This window comes from Macrobrachium nipponense, chromosome 48 (assembly GCF_015104395.2).
Source record: "Macrobrachium nipponense isolate FS-2020 chromosome 48, ASM1510439v2, whole genome shotgun sequence".
Taxonomy (NCBI): Eukaryota; Metazoa; Arthropoda; class Malacostraca; order Decapoda; family Palaemonidae; genus Macrobrachium; species Macrobrachium nipponense.
The window spans coordinates 8,477,695-8,493,269 of NC_087223.1; the positions used below are offsets into that span (position 1 = coordinate 8,477,695).

General features: G+C 45.5%; 1 protein-coding gene across 2 annotated transcripts in view; it reads left to right on the plus strand.

Moving 5' to 3' along the window:
* The window catches only part of LOC135205034 (anaphase-promoting complex subunit 15-like), a 49,378-nt gene that overhangs the window by 24,895 nt on the left and 8,908 nt on the right, over positions 1 to 15,575 (plus strand). For both annotated transcript variants that reach the window (XM_064235295.1, XM_064235296.1), the window contains one exon: positions 1,929 to 2,104. In XM_064235295.1, the coding sequence (XP_064091365.1) occupies positions 2,006 to 2,104 (99 nt within the window). In that variant the 5' untranslated portion in view covers positions 1,929 to 2,005. The remainder of the gene's footprint in view (positions 1 to 1,928; positions 2,105 to 15,575) is intronic.

The following is a 15,575-nucleotide window of genomic DNA, read 5'->3' on the forward strand; positions in this document are numbered from 1 at the left end:
ATGTTTATTATAATTCTTGTCTATTATCCCTTTTTGCAACCAAATTAACCCCCAAAAATTACAGATATGTATTTCTAAATTAGATACAATCCAATATTTCTAGCCTTGTCATTGCTGAGCAGACGACAGCAAAATTTCATCGTTGCCAATTTAGTGGAGCTTCACACGTAAGCTGATGCGTTTACAAACTGTTTCCATGAATTCTAGTTGTCATAGTCATGCAATAATGATAAAATTGCTCTAATATATAGATACACTATACCAGACTCCCCCGTGAATAGTTAGAAACCGCGAATAGTTGGAACCCCTATAAAGATGCTTAAAACCTCATATTTTGTCAATTAAAACTCAAGAAAAACCCACAAAAAATTTCTATACTGTACCTGGTTTTTTTAATAGTTTTATCACAAAAAGTGCATTTTATGATGAAATTGATTAAAAAACCAGGAATTGGAATATATCTCATAGAAAAATACTGCGAATAGACGAATTTTCCGCGAATAATGAGGGGAAGTGTTCCCGAGAGAAGTCTGCAAATGTGTGAATCCGGAGAACGCGAATACGTGGGGTCCACTGTATATCCCCGGTTTTGTGTAAGTCTTATACCCAGTTTGGAGGGTAAACACATACCAATTGGCAACACTGATAAACAATAGGAGTGCGCGAACAACACTGTAGGTACTGTTCACAGCAAAACTCTTGATATTTGAGTCAGAAATCTAGTTACTTTTTCAACAATGAATATTTTTAAATTAATAATCATGAATATGTAAAAAATTTATGCAATTCATGACCTTATACTGATGTTTAATTATTTATTTAAATAGTTATCTAGTGCACGCTTCTTTTTTCTACCGAAAAATCGTGAGTTTCCTTGGATCCCATACAGACGTCGTCATTGTCTACGATTGTTGTGAAGAAAGTGCCCCAGCGTCTATGGGTACAAGTGGTGTGCAGATTTAGCACATGGAATGGAAAGTTTATTGACACAAATGACTGCAAACATCGAAATGGCGTCAATCTTCTACATTTTTGGTGTTTTAAGTAAAAATTTTGAAAGGGTCATGGAGGTATGTTTGCACTGTGCATGGCTAGACATTCATTAACCTCTGTTTAATCTTGAAATATGACCTTAATTTCTAACTCTGGAGAAAATACTTGCTTCAAAAGGATAGTACTAGAGGTCTCGAGCTGTTGCTCTCACCACCGATGACTCGTGACTGGTTACCATCTCCGGTGTCAGGACGTGTTAAAGTACTTTTTCGGAGGGTGGATCCACACGCATTGAAAACTGGATCAGCTAGTCCTGTCCCCTATCAGAGTACAAAATAGAGAAGTGTGAATGTAGCTGATTCAGTAAAGTGCAAAATAGTATCTTAGGCTCAATATAAAATGAACTGTTTATATGAATAGGTTTAGGCTAGTTTGAATGAAGTAAACAAAAAAATAAAATGGAAATCTAAATTTACTGATTTATTTTGAATGTATAAATGTTAGAACATTATGTGAAAAATGCAGTCATTACAGAGCAATATGAGTGTGTAAATATTTAAAAATTCTTCTTTTATTTATTTCTATATGAAATGCCCTTTAAAATAATACTAAACTGCAGAATTTATTATTTCATGAAAATGTGTTAAAGATAATTGCAGGAATGCATCCTAACCTAACCCATCTTGGGGGACTAATTGCTACCAAGTAAGTGAGGGTTGTGCATTCATGTAACCCTCCCTAACCTTGTCCAAACATGCTAATGAATTGAAGAGACTGTTAGTGCTCCTGTTTTGAGTAATAATGATTGATGACAAAATGGAGATGTTTGTTCTTTTCAAGTCTGTAGATAAATTAGTACTACCATACAATATAAATTTCATGTGGAATCAACTGTGAGTACAGTGAAATAATGTTTTTGGTCCTCTTCTTCTCAGGTGACGACAGCTAGAACAAAAGAAACCTGAACTACTCACTCCACATCTGCGTAGATACTCGAGGTCAAGTGAGCATTATGGCCATTCCTCCACTCTTTCCAAGTCTGATGCCAAGGATTGCTGATCCAGCCTGGTTTCAAGTTGATAAACCTGTTGATGTTGCTCAAGAATTAAAGGTGAAAATGCTCATAGTAGTCTGTGCACTAAGTAAATAGAGTGGATAATGATTGAAAGTCATTAAGCTTTACTTTGTGCATAATGTCACTGAAGGGTCATGTTGCCGCTGAAAGCAAAAGCCAAAGAAGGTTTGCTAATTATATAGAGTATACGTATATACTATATACGTACGTACATATTTTTATTTTATTCGTATTATGTTTGTGTAACCTAATTCGTGGTAAGAAATATAATTTGGGTGGGATTATGTACTCTTGTCATAATTGCTGAGGAAGTATCCTAGTTGTCAGTGGCCCATAAATTACAGAAAATAAGTTAGTTCCACTGTTTGACGCCCTGCCCTGTTGGCCTCCACACACTTAAGAATAATTTTTTAACCTGTTACTTTTCATTCTCTCCATTAAGTACCACCCCACTTTGTTGACCACCTACACCCTACTTGAGTTTTCACTGGCTTTCCTTTGGTTACTGTATTTTGTAGTTCAGTATTTTGTTCTGATAGCAGCTTGCTATTATCTTGCCTATCTTTTCGAGGGGTAATTATAACCTCTTCTGACATGCCATTGATGAAAGAATGGTTATACATTTACTCACAGATCAAAAAGTAACATTGTTATTTTTAGCCTGCAAAATTACTCAAAACCAATGCAGGAAGTACCAGTTGGAATGCTCTTAATGAGAATAAGATTTATTGCTGTTTACACAGAGATTTTAAGCTAAATGTGTAGTTTAAATTTTATATATTGTTTAATTACAAGAGCATATTTGCTTATGTAGTTTACCAGTCACTAGATTTCCATTGTATAAATGAAATTTTGAGTTGTTCCGACACGGCATACAAACCTTCGTCCGTTTACAATAGGAAGGTACTAGCGGCAGCTGGATAGGTCGTAAGCTTTCGAACAAGGGGTTCGGTAGTTAACTGCTTGTCCGACAGCGCGCGCCGTGCGCGACTGGGAGGTAAACAAATCACTTTGCTTTCGGCCTGCTGGCGTGTAGACGTGTATCGTCGCTCTCTGCCCGCTTCATCGTCGTTGCTTTCGCATGGTTGTGTTTTTCTTTTCTATTTATCTAGTGAAACTGAATTGTAAGTACAATCATTTCATATTTATTTCCATTGAATTCAATTGCGAATTAAAGGATCTTGGTTCCTCCACGCCCTCTGATTACCCGAGTGCCGGGTCTGAAGGGCGTAAGTGCGGGAATTCATTTTTCCCCTGAAATGATCTCGTATTGTGTATGCTCGGTGCCGAGGGCGGGAGAGCGCTCGCTCCGAGCTTATATTTTGGTTGGAAATGTGTAGATGAAATCGTAAGTAAGTGCCCTTTTCATTTATATTTTTTTGACCTGTATGCTCGTTGCCGAGCGAATGCGCTCGGCACGAAAACTTATTCTGTATGGAAGTGGAATCGCAAGTACAGTATTCTTTTTCATTTTCATATATTATTTTGATTGTAGCAATACTCATTTTGGATCAATTTCCGATCTTACCCGGAAATTGATCCTTTCCCCTTTTTGTACATGAAACTTCCCTGCCAGATATATACTTAGCTATAGTCTCCGACGTTCCGACAGAATTTCAAATCTCGCGGCACACGCGACAGGTAGGTCAGGTGGTCTACCTTACCCGCCGCTGGGTGGCGGGCGTATGAAACCAATCTATCTCTCACAGCCCAATTTTTTTTTTTCTGTCGCTGAAGCGATAACAACTGTTGTCGTTTCTTCCGATATATTCTTCATTTCTCGCTTGCCTGGAGATTGATTTGAACATTTTGGTGACGTATTCGCTCTATGTTTGGCTTGGCATACGCTGATTGTGGACCGTTATTGACTTTGCGCTGGATTTTCCTGTAGAATGTCTGATTTTGATTCTGTTTCCAAAACTCCGGTTTCATACAATCAACTTACTTACCTGTCAGATATATACATAGCTAAGACTCCGTCGTCCCTGACAGAAATTCAAATTTCGCGCCACTCGCTACAGGTAGGTCAGGTGATCTACCGGCCTGCCCTTGGCGGCAGGACTAGAACCATCCCCGTTTTTCTATCAATATTTTTCTCTGTCGCCGGTGGTATCAACATTGTTGTTATTACCTCCTGACTTAGATTCATTTTCAACATTTGATCAACGTTTTTTTCGGCTTTTTGGTGACGTATTTGGATCGTGTTTTGGCATTCGCTACTGTGGACTGTTTTTGAATAACTCTTTTGGATTTTTCCCTCCATATGTCTGTTCTAATGTGAGTGTGAGAATTTGTGTGTGGAATGTAAGCTGCAGGGTGAGGATACCGAAAGCTTCGGTTGATCCTCACACTGTATGCCGTAAATGTAGGGGGTTTCAGTGTTCTGCTATCAATACTTGTTAGGAATGCGAGGATTGAAATGCAGAAGAGTGGAAGACTTTGACTTCTTATTTGAAGAAGTTAGAGAGGGATAGAGTTAGACGATTGAAAGGTGTGAGTTCAAGGCCTATTGAGCCTTTTACTGATAATTCTAATCCTACTGATGTAGATTCTCCCTATGTATCTCATTCTCAGAGTGCTTTTTCGGATTCGGCATCGGAAATCGCCAATCTGAAAGCTACAATTAGAGACATGAAGTCCAAGATGGCGGACTTCAAAGGTAAGGCTAGTGAAAGTGAACATTACTGTGAAGTGAGTTCTCCCAGTGTTGTGGGAGGGGGCGTTTGATCGTCCCTGCGACGCTCCCATGCCTAGACCTCTTCCAAGCTCACAAGCCCAGAGGAGAAGGAAAGCGAAAGCCTTAAGGATGGTTGTGGGGGATCCCCAACGGTCAGACGTCCCTTCAGCTAGCTCTGCTTCGTGGCAGGCGGCTCAAGGCGCTTTAGAAAAACGTCATTCGCGAGTGTTTCTCGTCATCTCCCTCTCCCTCACCTAAACGAGGGTGGAAGGAATCGAACTTGTCTAGAACCGCTGAAGCGTCATATGAAGCCTGACATTGATTCTAGTCCAGAGCGTTTTCTCAGATGACGCTCCGTCTTCTAGCAGAAAGCGAAGGGGACGTCAGCGTCACCTGACGTGTACGCGGAAGTACCCTTTCCTTCTTCTCCCCCGAGTGATGACGAAAGACGTCATGCACTGGACGTGGGAGAAGCGTCAAGAAAGATCATCATGGCAGTTCAAGAGCAAACTGTCATCTTTAGTGGGAGTTTTAGTGCGCCACGTCGGAAGGACGTGACGCTTCCAATTAAGGAAGTCTCGTCCTCTCTCACCTGTTCAACGAGAAGCGTCATACAGACGGGAAACGGCTAAACGTCTTACAGAAACGTCTAGTTCGAGAGCGAGAACAGGTGCTTACGAGAGTGTCGTAACGCCAGAGAGAGGTAAGACGTCTTTTAGACGCGAAGCGTCATTGGAAAGGACATAGACATGACGCTCCGTCCAATATTATGACGCCAAGTAGGACGCCTTTGGAGAGCGAGCGTCTTCCAAGCGAGAAGCGTCATCGAGACGTCAGCAAAAGACGTCATCCATGACGCTTGCCGAACGGGAAGCGTCATGTAAGCGGTAAAGCGTCTTCTAAGATTCTAGAGAAGCCGAAGCCTATGACTCCTTCAAAGACTATTAGAGCGGGAAAGAGGAAGGAGTATCATTCCCTTAGCCCCTCTCCTATTAGGAGTTTGTCTCCTCAAGAAGACGAACGTTCGGAAAGGAGAGCGGAGAAGCATGTGGATCCCGAGTTAGAGGAAAAACTCGGATGAACGAATATAGTGGAAGAGAAGGTCTCTCTAACTATAAGGTGTTGACTACCCTACTGCTGGAGATACGGAGACGAGTTGAATCCTGCCGCTCCTCCTTCTCCGCGATCGCTCTTTTCCAGTACTAAGACGAAGAAGCCTTCGTCTTTTTCTCAAAATGAAACCTACCATATCGATGAAAAGAGCTTTACATTCCTTAGACTCTTGGATGAAGTCTAAGAAAGACTTAGTAAGGACAGTCTTCTGTATGCCTCCAGCAAGATTGGCTGGGAAAAGAGGCGTTTGGTATCAGACGGGAGAGAATATGGGTATTGCTCTCCCTTCTACAACCGAAACAGATTTTCGACTTTGGTTGACGCTTCAAGGCGTCCAAGTCTCAATTCTGCAAGGATTACATGGGGTATTTCGGAACTGGATCATCTCCTCAAGGGACTCTTTTGTGTATTGGAAGTTTTTAACTTCTTAGATTGGTCCCTGGGGTGATGTCCAAGAAAGCACATGATTCGGAAGGAATCGAACCTGAAGCCCTATTATGCATATTGTCTTGTATTGACAAGGCGGTACAGGATGGATCTTTTGAAATAACCTCTTTGTTTGGAGCAGGTCTTTTAAAGAAAAGGACTGTATATGGCGCCTTCTTAACTAAGGCAGTCTCACATGCTCAGAGAGCAGCACTTCTATATGCGCCTCTATCTGACGTTTTTGTTCCCTTCTCAGTTAGTAAAGGACATTGCGCATTCTTTAACTGAGAAGGCAACTCAGGATCTGCTGACGCAGTCAGCAAGAAAGAAGAAACCTGTTGCTGCATCGGACAAGAAAGGACCCAGTACAACGGTGCAGCCCTTTCGAGGTGTTCCGACCTCCAGACCTTCCACAAGGAGGAAGGCTCCAGAGAAGAGAGGTAGATCTGCTTTTCGTCCCTTTAAGAAAGGAAAATGAAGATTCTCTCCTCCAAGCACCAGTAGGTGCCAGGCTCCTGGGATTTGTGGAAGCCTGGACACTGATAAATGCAGACGCGTCATCTTGGCGATCTTAAGGAAGGGATATCGTATCCCTTTCCTGAACACTCCTCCCTTAACGTCAATACCAAGGGAACTATCAGCCAAATACAAGGATCCTGTGCTGAGGGATACTCTTCGATCGATGGTGGAGCAAATGTGGGACAAAGAGAGCGATAGAATTGGTACGGGATCAACGCTCCCCGGGGTTTTACAATCGCCTTTTTCTGGTGGCGAAAGCCTCGGCTGGCGGAGACCAGTACTGGACGTCAGCTCTCTGCAAACCAAATTTGGTTCAGAAGGAGAAGTTCCCTCCATGGAGACTTCTGCTTCAGTCATGGCGTCATTACGTCAGGGAGATTGGATGGTGTCTTTAGATCTCCAGGACGCCTACTTTCACGTCCCGATCCACCCTTCATCGAAGAAGTACTCCGTTTCATGACGGGGGGAATGGATCTTTCAGTTCAGAGCCTTGTGTTTCGGCCTGTCCACAGCTCCTCAGGTCTTCACAAGCCTGATGAAGAATGTGGCGAGGTTTCTTCACCTCAAAGGAGTGAATGTCTCTATGTATCTGGACGACTGGCTCATCAGGGCCAGATCGGAGAGACAGTGCTTGGAGGACCTAAAGTTAACTCTCGATTTAATCAAAGCGTTGGGATTGCTTGTGAACCTCGAGAAGTCTCGAGCTGACCCCCAGACAAGACCTAGTCTATCTGGGGATTCGGATGAATTTTCGGGGTTTTCGAGTTTTTTCCTTCTTGCAAGAGAGAATCGCAAAGGTTTGCGAATAGTCTCTCTCTTCTTAGAGAAGCAACAAACGTCAGCGAGGGAATGGTTGAGCCTTCTGGGGACGCTTTCCCCTCGCTAAACAATTCGTCGTCCCTCTAGGAAGACTGCATGTACGTCCGCTTCAATTCTTCCTCAAGAGGTCTTGGAGCTGGAAAACCGGACAACTGTCGGACGTTTTTTCCCATTCCAGTGGAGATAAAGTCACACCTACAATGGTGGTTACTCCCTCTGGAAGAGAAGAAAGGGATCTCTCTAAGAACACAGAACCCAGACCCTAGTGTTGTTCTCCGACGCGTCGGAGAGAGGTTGGGTGGGGGAGCGACATTAGGCTCAGAGGAAGTGTCAGGAACCTGGGAACCAGCACAGGTGTCTTGGCACATAAACTGCAAAGAGCTCTTCGCCGTACATCTGGCCTTGAAGAGCCTAGAACCGCTGGTGTCAAACAAGGTAGTGCAAGTAAACGTGGACAACACCACCGCACTTGCCTACATTCGGAAACAGGGAGGGACGCACTCCTCGTTCCTTTACGAGCTCACGAGAGATCTATTACTTTGGACGTCTCACAGGAAAACATCTCCCTGCTGACAAGGTTCGTACAGGGAGTAAGGAATGTGAGGGCGGACAGGCTCAGCAGGAGGAACCAGGTCCTTCATACAGAATGGACACTACACGAGGAAGTGTGTCTCGATCTCTGGTCTCTGTGGGGAACTCCTCATGTGGATCTCTTCGCAACATTCATTTCAAAAAGGCTCCCAGTGTTTTGCTCGGTCGTGGAAGATCAGAGCACTTATGGTGGACGCCTTCCTGCCTAAACTGGTCTCGAGTAGACGTTTATGCTTTTCCCCCATTCAAAATACTGGGGTTTAGTAATGAAAAAGTTTGCGGCGTCAAAGGAGACGAAGATCCAAGAAGTTGTCCTCCTCCACTACCTCTATAGCGGAAATTGCTGATTTCCTGCTATTCCTGAGAGAAAAATCTCAGCTAGCCGTATCCACAATAAAGGGATACAGAAGTATGCTCTCGGCTGTATTCAGGAACAGAGGATTAGATCTGGCAAATAATAAAGATCTCCACGATCTCATAAGATCTTTTGAGACTTCAAAGTCTAAGGAACCAGTACCTCCGAACTGGAACCTGGACGTAGTCCTCAAATATCTGTCATCGGATAGATTCGAACCTCCTCATCTGGCATCGTTTAGAGACATAACTAGAAAATGCCTATTCCTATTATCTTTAGCTACGGCAAAGAGAATTAGTGAATTACAAGCTCTGCAGGATAAAGTAGGATTCAAGGGAGACTCGGCTATTTGCTCGTTTAAGACCCTGTTTTTTAGCGAAAAACGAGAATCCCATGAATCCCTGGCCTAAGTCATTCGAAGTCAAAGGAATGTCGAGTCTCGTAGGCAGAGAAGCAGAGAGGTCTCTATGCCCTGTTAGAGCGCTGAAGTTCTACCTTCAGAGAAAGCGTCAGTTGGGAGGCTCTAGACAAGGTCTTTGGTGCGCGGTAAAAGACCCCACAAGACTGATGTCCAAGAATGCTCTGGCGTTCTTTGTAAGAAACGTCATTACGGACGCTCATAAGGTCTGTCCTGACGAACAGTTACAACTACTGAGAGTAAAAGCTCATGAAGTAAGAGCTGTAGCGACGTCTCTCTCGTTTTATAAGAATATGTCGCTTAAAAACATCATAGATACGACATTGGAGATGCAACTCAGTATTTGCATCTCATTACTTGAAAGACGTTCGTGTGACATATGAGAAGTGTTTTTCTCTAGGTCCTTTCGTATCGGCGGATACGATTCTGGGTACGGGAGCCGACACCAATCCTTAAAATGTATATACTTTTCTTCTTTTTGGATATGTTCGAGAGTCTCTTCGAACAATGGAGGACTTAGGCTCGCACGGGCGGCCGTCTGTTTTGTTCAGTAAGAGACGCTTGTCATATCCAATTAGATGAGTATAATTTTTTTGAAAATTATGTATGTGTGCGTTAGTGGTTTTTTCGAGTTACGGTTGTTGTGACGAGTTCGGGGATAACTCGTAACAATCCTTAGTTCTAACATATGGTTAGGATCAGGTGGTCGGGATTGGTTGTGTGCTCCTTCATAAGGTGTATTGTCATATAAGTGGATCAGCACCCATTGACAAAGTCCTTTTAGGCTCTGCCGAGTAAGTGGATAAAGACCCCATCGGCAGACCCACAAGAACTCTTGGCCATAGATCATATATCTCGCTAAAGTTTCTTGAGGTGATGCAGGACTACTGGGCAAACACCCACGAAAGTCTACCACCTATCAGGTAGGAACCAAGGTATTTTATACCTACAACATATGTTGTTTACCTGTCTATTCCATATAGTAGCTGTCTCTTACCCTCCACCGAAGGGTGCCAATCAGCTATGTATATATCTGACAGGTAAGTTGATTGTATGAAAATGATATTGTTATGATACAATAAAGTTTCATACATACTTACCTGGCAGATATATACAATTAAAGGCCCACCCAACCTCCCCGCAGGAGACAGGTGGAAGAGAGAAAATATGATAGAAAACGGGGATGGTTCCTAGTCCTGCCGCCCAGGGCAGGCCGGTAGATCACCTGACCTACCTGTAGCGAGTGGCGCGAAATTTGAATTTCTGTCAGGGACGACGGAGTCTTAGCTATGTATATATCTGCCAGGTAAGTATGTATGAAACTTTATTGTATCATAACAATATCATTTTGTTTAGAGTATGTGTGACCGATGGATGTAAGGTGAGGTTACCGAAAAAAGCGTGCGGTGGGACCCTCCACACTTTCTGTGTTAAATGTAGGGGGGAATGAATGTTCGTTTAGTAACCCGTGTCAAGAGTGTGAGGTTTTGAACGAAGATGAATATAAGGCTCTTTCTTCTTATATTAGGAAACTTGAAAGGGGATAGGGTACGTAAAGCTTCTTCAAGGAGCTCGAGCAGGTCGAGAATGAGTGAGAATGAAACTAACATTATTGTAGTTTTAGAACCTTCCTCCCAGGTCTCGGCTCCTGCTCCCCGCACCGAAGCCGTAGATTCGTCTTCGGAGGCGGCGGCCTCAAAAGCTTCCTTGTGTTCTAAGGAAGACAAGAATCTTCGTACTGAGCAAGGTAAGAGTGTCAGTGATGATAAAGTGCAGTGTACCCAGTTGATGTGGAGGGTGCGTCTGACCGGCTCCTTAGTGCCTCCAGGCCTAGACCTCTTCCAGACTCCCAGTTCCAGTGGAGGAGGAAAGTCGGAAAGCCGCAGGAGGGCTAGGGAGAGCCCCCACCGGTCAGGCGTCCCCTCGGCAGATCCTGAAAGTTCGCTCCCCCCAGGCTGCCTTGGATCGGTAAAGAAGAAGAATATTCTTCGCCAGTGTTTTTCGTCATCCTCTTCTCCTTCGCCGAAGCGTGGGTGGAGCTCTAAGGAGGCGTCACGCCCGTTGAAGAGGGCTGCGGAGGCTCCCTTCAGTACGTTAGCGTCCAGCCCAGAAGACTTTTCTGATGTAGCTTCCTTGCAAGCAAAGAAGCCTAGGAGATCAGGTGATCGCCCTCCTTCTCCCGCGCCTCGCGCTGAGCTTGCTTCGGAAAGAAGATCCTGGGGACTCTCCTTCTCGAGTACTAGCGGGCCTACAAGCTCAGATCACAGCCTTGGCGGAATCCTTGGCATCGAGATCGCGTAGAAGGAAGGATTTGTCTCTCCCGATCAAGAGATCGAGACGCGTTTCGTCGGAAGAGCGCTCTCCTGTAATCGGCGTTCTCCTTCTTTTGAGGATTATTCTACTCATCGTAACATTTCACAGAGGAAGGACACCACTCCCGCTCGGAGGTGTCGAGACGCCATTTCGACGGATAGGCGCTCCTTGGATATGAAGATATTTCCTCAAATCGGATTCCTGCCTCGGGTAGACGCTCAGCCCCTTCTGTTTCTCCTTCTTCTAGAGTTCGTGCAAGAAGAGAGAGTCGCTCAGGTCATAGAAGACTTGGTTCGTCGTCTCCGTCTTTCTTTATTCTCCTCGTCTTCTCAGAGAACCTAGGGCAATGCCCTTCTGAAAGTAGGCGCACTTCTCCTTCCGACTACTGTAGTCGGGCGTTGGATAACGTGACTGGTAGGCGCTCATCGCACGGAGTTCGCTCCTCCCCTGTAAGACATCAAGAGTCTAGTAGGAGCCCTGCTCCTGGTAAGCGTCATTCGTTTAGTAGCTGTTCTCCTGGAGGGAAAGACACCTTGATTCTCGTTTGCTTCGTTCTCCTAGTAGGCGCTCTTCGTTCTCGAGACTCCCTACTCCTGATCGGTCTCCTCTTGCTAGAAGTCAAAGAACGCCTCAAGCGCCCTGATTCTGTTAGGCGCCTCGGAGCCTTACAGACGACTTTCTCCCCTTGGTAAGGACCAAGATCTCGCAGAAAACGCCCTGTTTCCGTTTAAGCGCTCGGAGCGTAGAAACAGCCGCTCTCCGCTTCGTAGGCATCAAGAGCCTCTAAAGCGCCCTGCTCCTGAAAGGCGCCCATATTTTTAGCAACGTTTCGCCGCTTGGTAGGCGCCAGGATTCCACTAAGCGCCCTGTGACAGATAGGCGCTCGGCGCCTAATAGCCGCTCACCTCACGATCGGCGACAGGATCTTAGCAGGCGCTCTCCCTCTCGTAGTTTCCCTAGGGATAGACGTGGTCTTTCTAGAGAATGCGAGTTTAGACAAGAATTTTCGGATAAGCGCCCTTCTTTTACAACTCGTCGTTCTCCTGTACGCCTTTCTACTTTGGAATCCTTCTCCTCATTCAAGAACGTTTTTGTCTCCTTCATCGCACTGTACCCCAGCTAGGAAATCATCTAAGGATTCCTCATAAGGATCCTCATCCCCGTTCTCCTCCTCAAGAAGACCAGGAAGCCTCTGAGGAAGAAACTAATACATCGGCAACAGTTTCTTCGTACAGAAGCTCACAGAACTTCTCCTTCAGGAGTTCGGAGAGTCTTTGAGCCCTACTTGCTCCTCCTTCTCCACATCGTTGTTCTCCACAGCGAAAGCAACGAAAGGATCTTCGTGTGTGAGAATGAAGCCGACTCTTTCTATGAAGAAAGCGCTCAAGAGTTTCGGTTCATGGATGCGTACTAAAGAGGAAGCGGGGAAAACAATGTTTGCCTTCCCTCCGTCGAAGCTTTCAGGAAGGACAGGATTTTGATTTTGGTATGAGACAGGAGAACCCTTGGGACTGGGCCTTCCGTCTTCAGCTGACGCAGATTTTTCGGCACTAGTAGACGCCACTAGAAGATCAGCTTTGAATTCGGCCAGAACAACGTGGGCAATGAATGAAATGGATCACATTCTAAAAGGCATTTTAGAGTCTTGGAAAGTTTTTCAACTTTCTCGATTGGTCCCTCGGAGTCCTAGCCAAGAAAACTCAAGGCCGGACACGTTTTCTCCGGAGGATTTGAATTGTGTCTTATCCTGTATGGATAAATCGGTGAGAGATGGGGCCAGCGAAATAGCTTCACTGTTTGGAGCAGGGGTCTTGAAGAAAAGATCAGTATTTTGCTCATTTTAACAAAGTCGGTCTCACATGCTCAGAGATCGTCTTTGCTTTTTCCTAAACACCTGGTTCAAGACATTTCGAAGGCTCTCTCTGCCAAAGCTACGCAGGACCTTCTAGCACAGTCTGCAAGGAAGCCGCGCCCTGCCTTCCAGACTAAGACAAAGAAAGCTAAGCCGACCTCTCAGGAACCCTTTCGAGGGGCATCTACCTCTAGATCCTCTTCGTTCAGAGGTCGGAAAACCAAACAGAAGAGGGAGGACTTTTACGAAGTCAATCAAACCTCCCAAGTAAGACTCAAGTCCTTCAGACAACTGTAGGCGCCAGGCTTTTACAGTTTGCAGAAGTCTGGGCCCAGAAAGACGCAGATGCCTGGACCCTGTCAATTTTGAGGAAGGGCTATCTAATCCCGTTCTCTTCGAGGCCTCCCTTGACGAATACCCCGAGGGAGTTGACGGCCAGATACAGGGACCCCATCATGAATCAAGCCCTCCGACTAGCGGTAGACCAGATGCTGGAAAAGGAGGCTACGAACTAGTGGCAGATCATCTTTCGGCAGGCTTTTACAACCGCCTGTTCCTAGTTCCGAAAATCCTCAGGGGGATGGAGACCGGTGTTGGATGTAAGCGCCCTGAACTTCTTCGTCGAAAGAAGAAGTTCACGATGGAGACCACTGCCTCGGTGTTAGCAGCACTCCGTCCAGGGGACTGGATGGTGTCCTTGGACTTACAGGACGCTTACTTCCACGTACCAATCCATCCTTCCTCGAGGGAAGTTTCTAAGATTCATGATGGGGGGAAGAATCTTCCAATTCAGGGCCCTGTGTTTTGGCCTCCTCCACGGCCCCCCAAGTCTTTACGGCCATCATGAGGAATGTGGCACAATGGCTTCACCTGGAAGGGGTGAGGATTTCGCTCTATCTCGACGATTGGCTTATAAGGGCCAATTCCAGAGATCGTTGTCTGAAGGACTTGAAGAAAACCCTGGATTTGACTTATTCCTTAGGACTTCTGGTCAATCTGCAGAAGTCAGTCTGATTCCGCTCAAGAGTGCGTTTATTTCTGGGGATCCAGATGAACTCTCTGAGTTTTCGGGCTTTTCCGTCACAGGAGAGGATAGCCCGGGGACTCGAAAAAGTAACAACCTTCTTAGGGAAAGAAGTATGCACAGTGAGGGAGTAGGATGAGTCTGCTGGGGACGCTCTCCTCACTGGAGCAATTTGTTTCCCTAGGAAGGTTGCACCTGAGACCGCTCCAATTCTTTCTTCATCGGAATGGAGTCGTCCTTCTCAGGATTTGAAGTTCTCCCTGTCAATTACTCTTCAAATCAAGAAGGAGTTAGCATGGTGGGCGGATCCGACAAGTTCTCGCAGGGACTGCCTCTTCAATCCCAGAAACCCAGCCTGGTGTTGTTCTCCGATGCGTCGGAGGAAACAGGTTGGGGGGCGACTCTGGGAACCAAGGAGGTGTCAGGAACCTGGATGGGGGACCAGTCTTCCTGGCACATCAACAGGAAAGAACTAATAGCCGTGTGGCTTGCTCTGAAGGAGTTCGAGTCAGATGTGACAGGAGCAGTTGTGCAAATAAACTCGGACAACACCACGGCTCTGGCATACATCAGGAAACAGGGGGGACGCATTCCTTCTCTCGTACGAAACAGCAAGAGATCTTCTTCTGTGGACAGAAGAAGGGGGATAAAACTTCTCACCAGATTCGTACAGGGAGAAAGGAATGTAAGGGCAGATCTCCTCAGCAGGAAAGATCAGGTCCTTCCCACAGAGTGGACTCTGCACCAAGATGTTTGCCAGAGCCTTTGGAAGTTGTGGGGCAGGCCTCTCTTAGACCTGTTTGCAACTGCAAAGAACAAAAGACTGGATCTGTATTGCTCTCCCATCTCGGATCAGGAGCAATAGGGATAGACGCCCTCCTACTCGATTGGAAAGGACTCGATGTATACGCGTTTCCACCCTTCAAGATTCTGGGGTTGACTTTAAAAAAAGTTCGCAGAGTCAGATTCCGCGAGGATGACTTTGATAGCTCCCTTTTGGCCAGCACAAGATTGGTTCACAGAGGTGCTGGAATGGCTAGTGGGATTTTCCAAGATCGCTTCCTCTAAGGAGCGATCTACTCAGACAGCCCCACTTCGACAGGTACCACAAAAACCTCCCCGCTCTCAGTCTGACTGGCTTCAGACTGTCCAGAAACTGGTCAGAGCGAAAGGCTTTTCGTCAGCAGCTGCTAAGGCAATCGCTAGAGCGAGAAGGTCTTCCACATTACGAGTGTACCAATCGAAGTGGGATGTTCTTCAGAAGATGGTGCAAGAGGAATAACGTTTCCTCTTCCAGTACCTCTGTGAATCAAATTGCAGACTTCTTTTATTCTCTTAAGACAAGAATGTGGCTTAGTCGTTTCGACGATTAAAGGCTATCGTAGTATGTTGGCGAATGT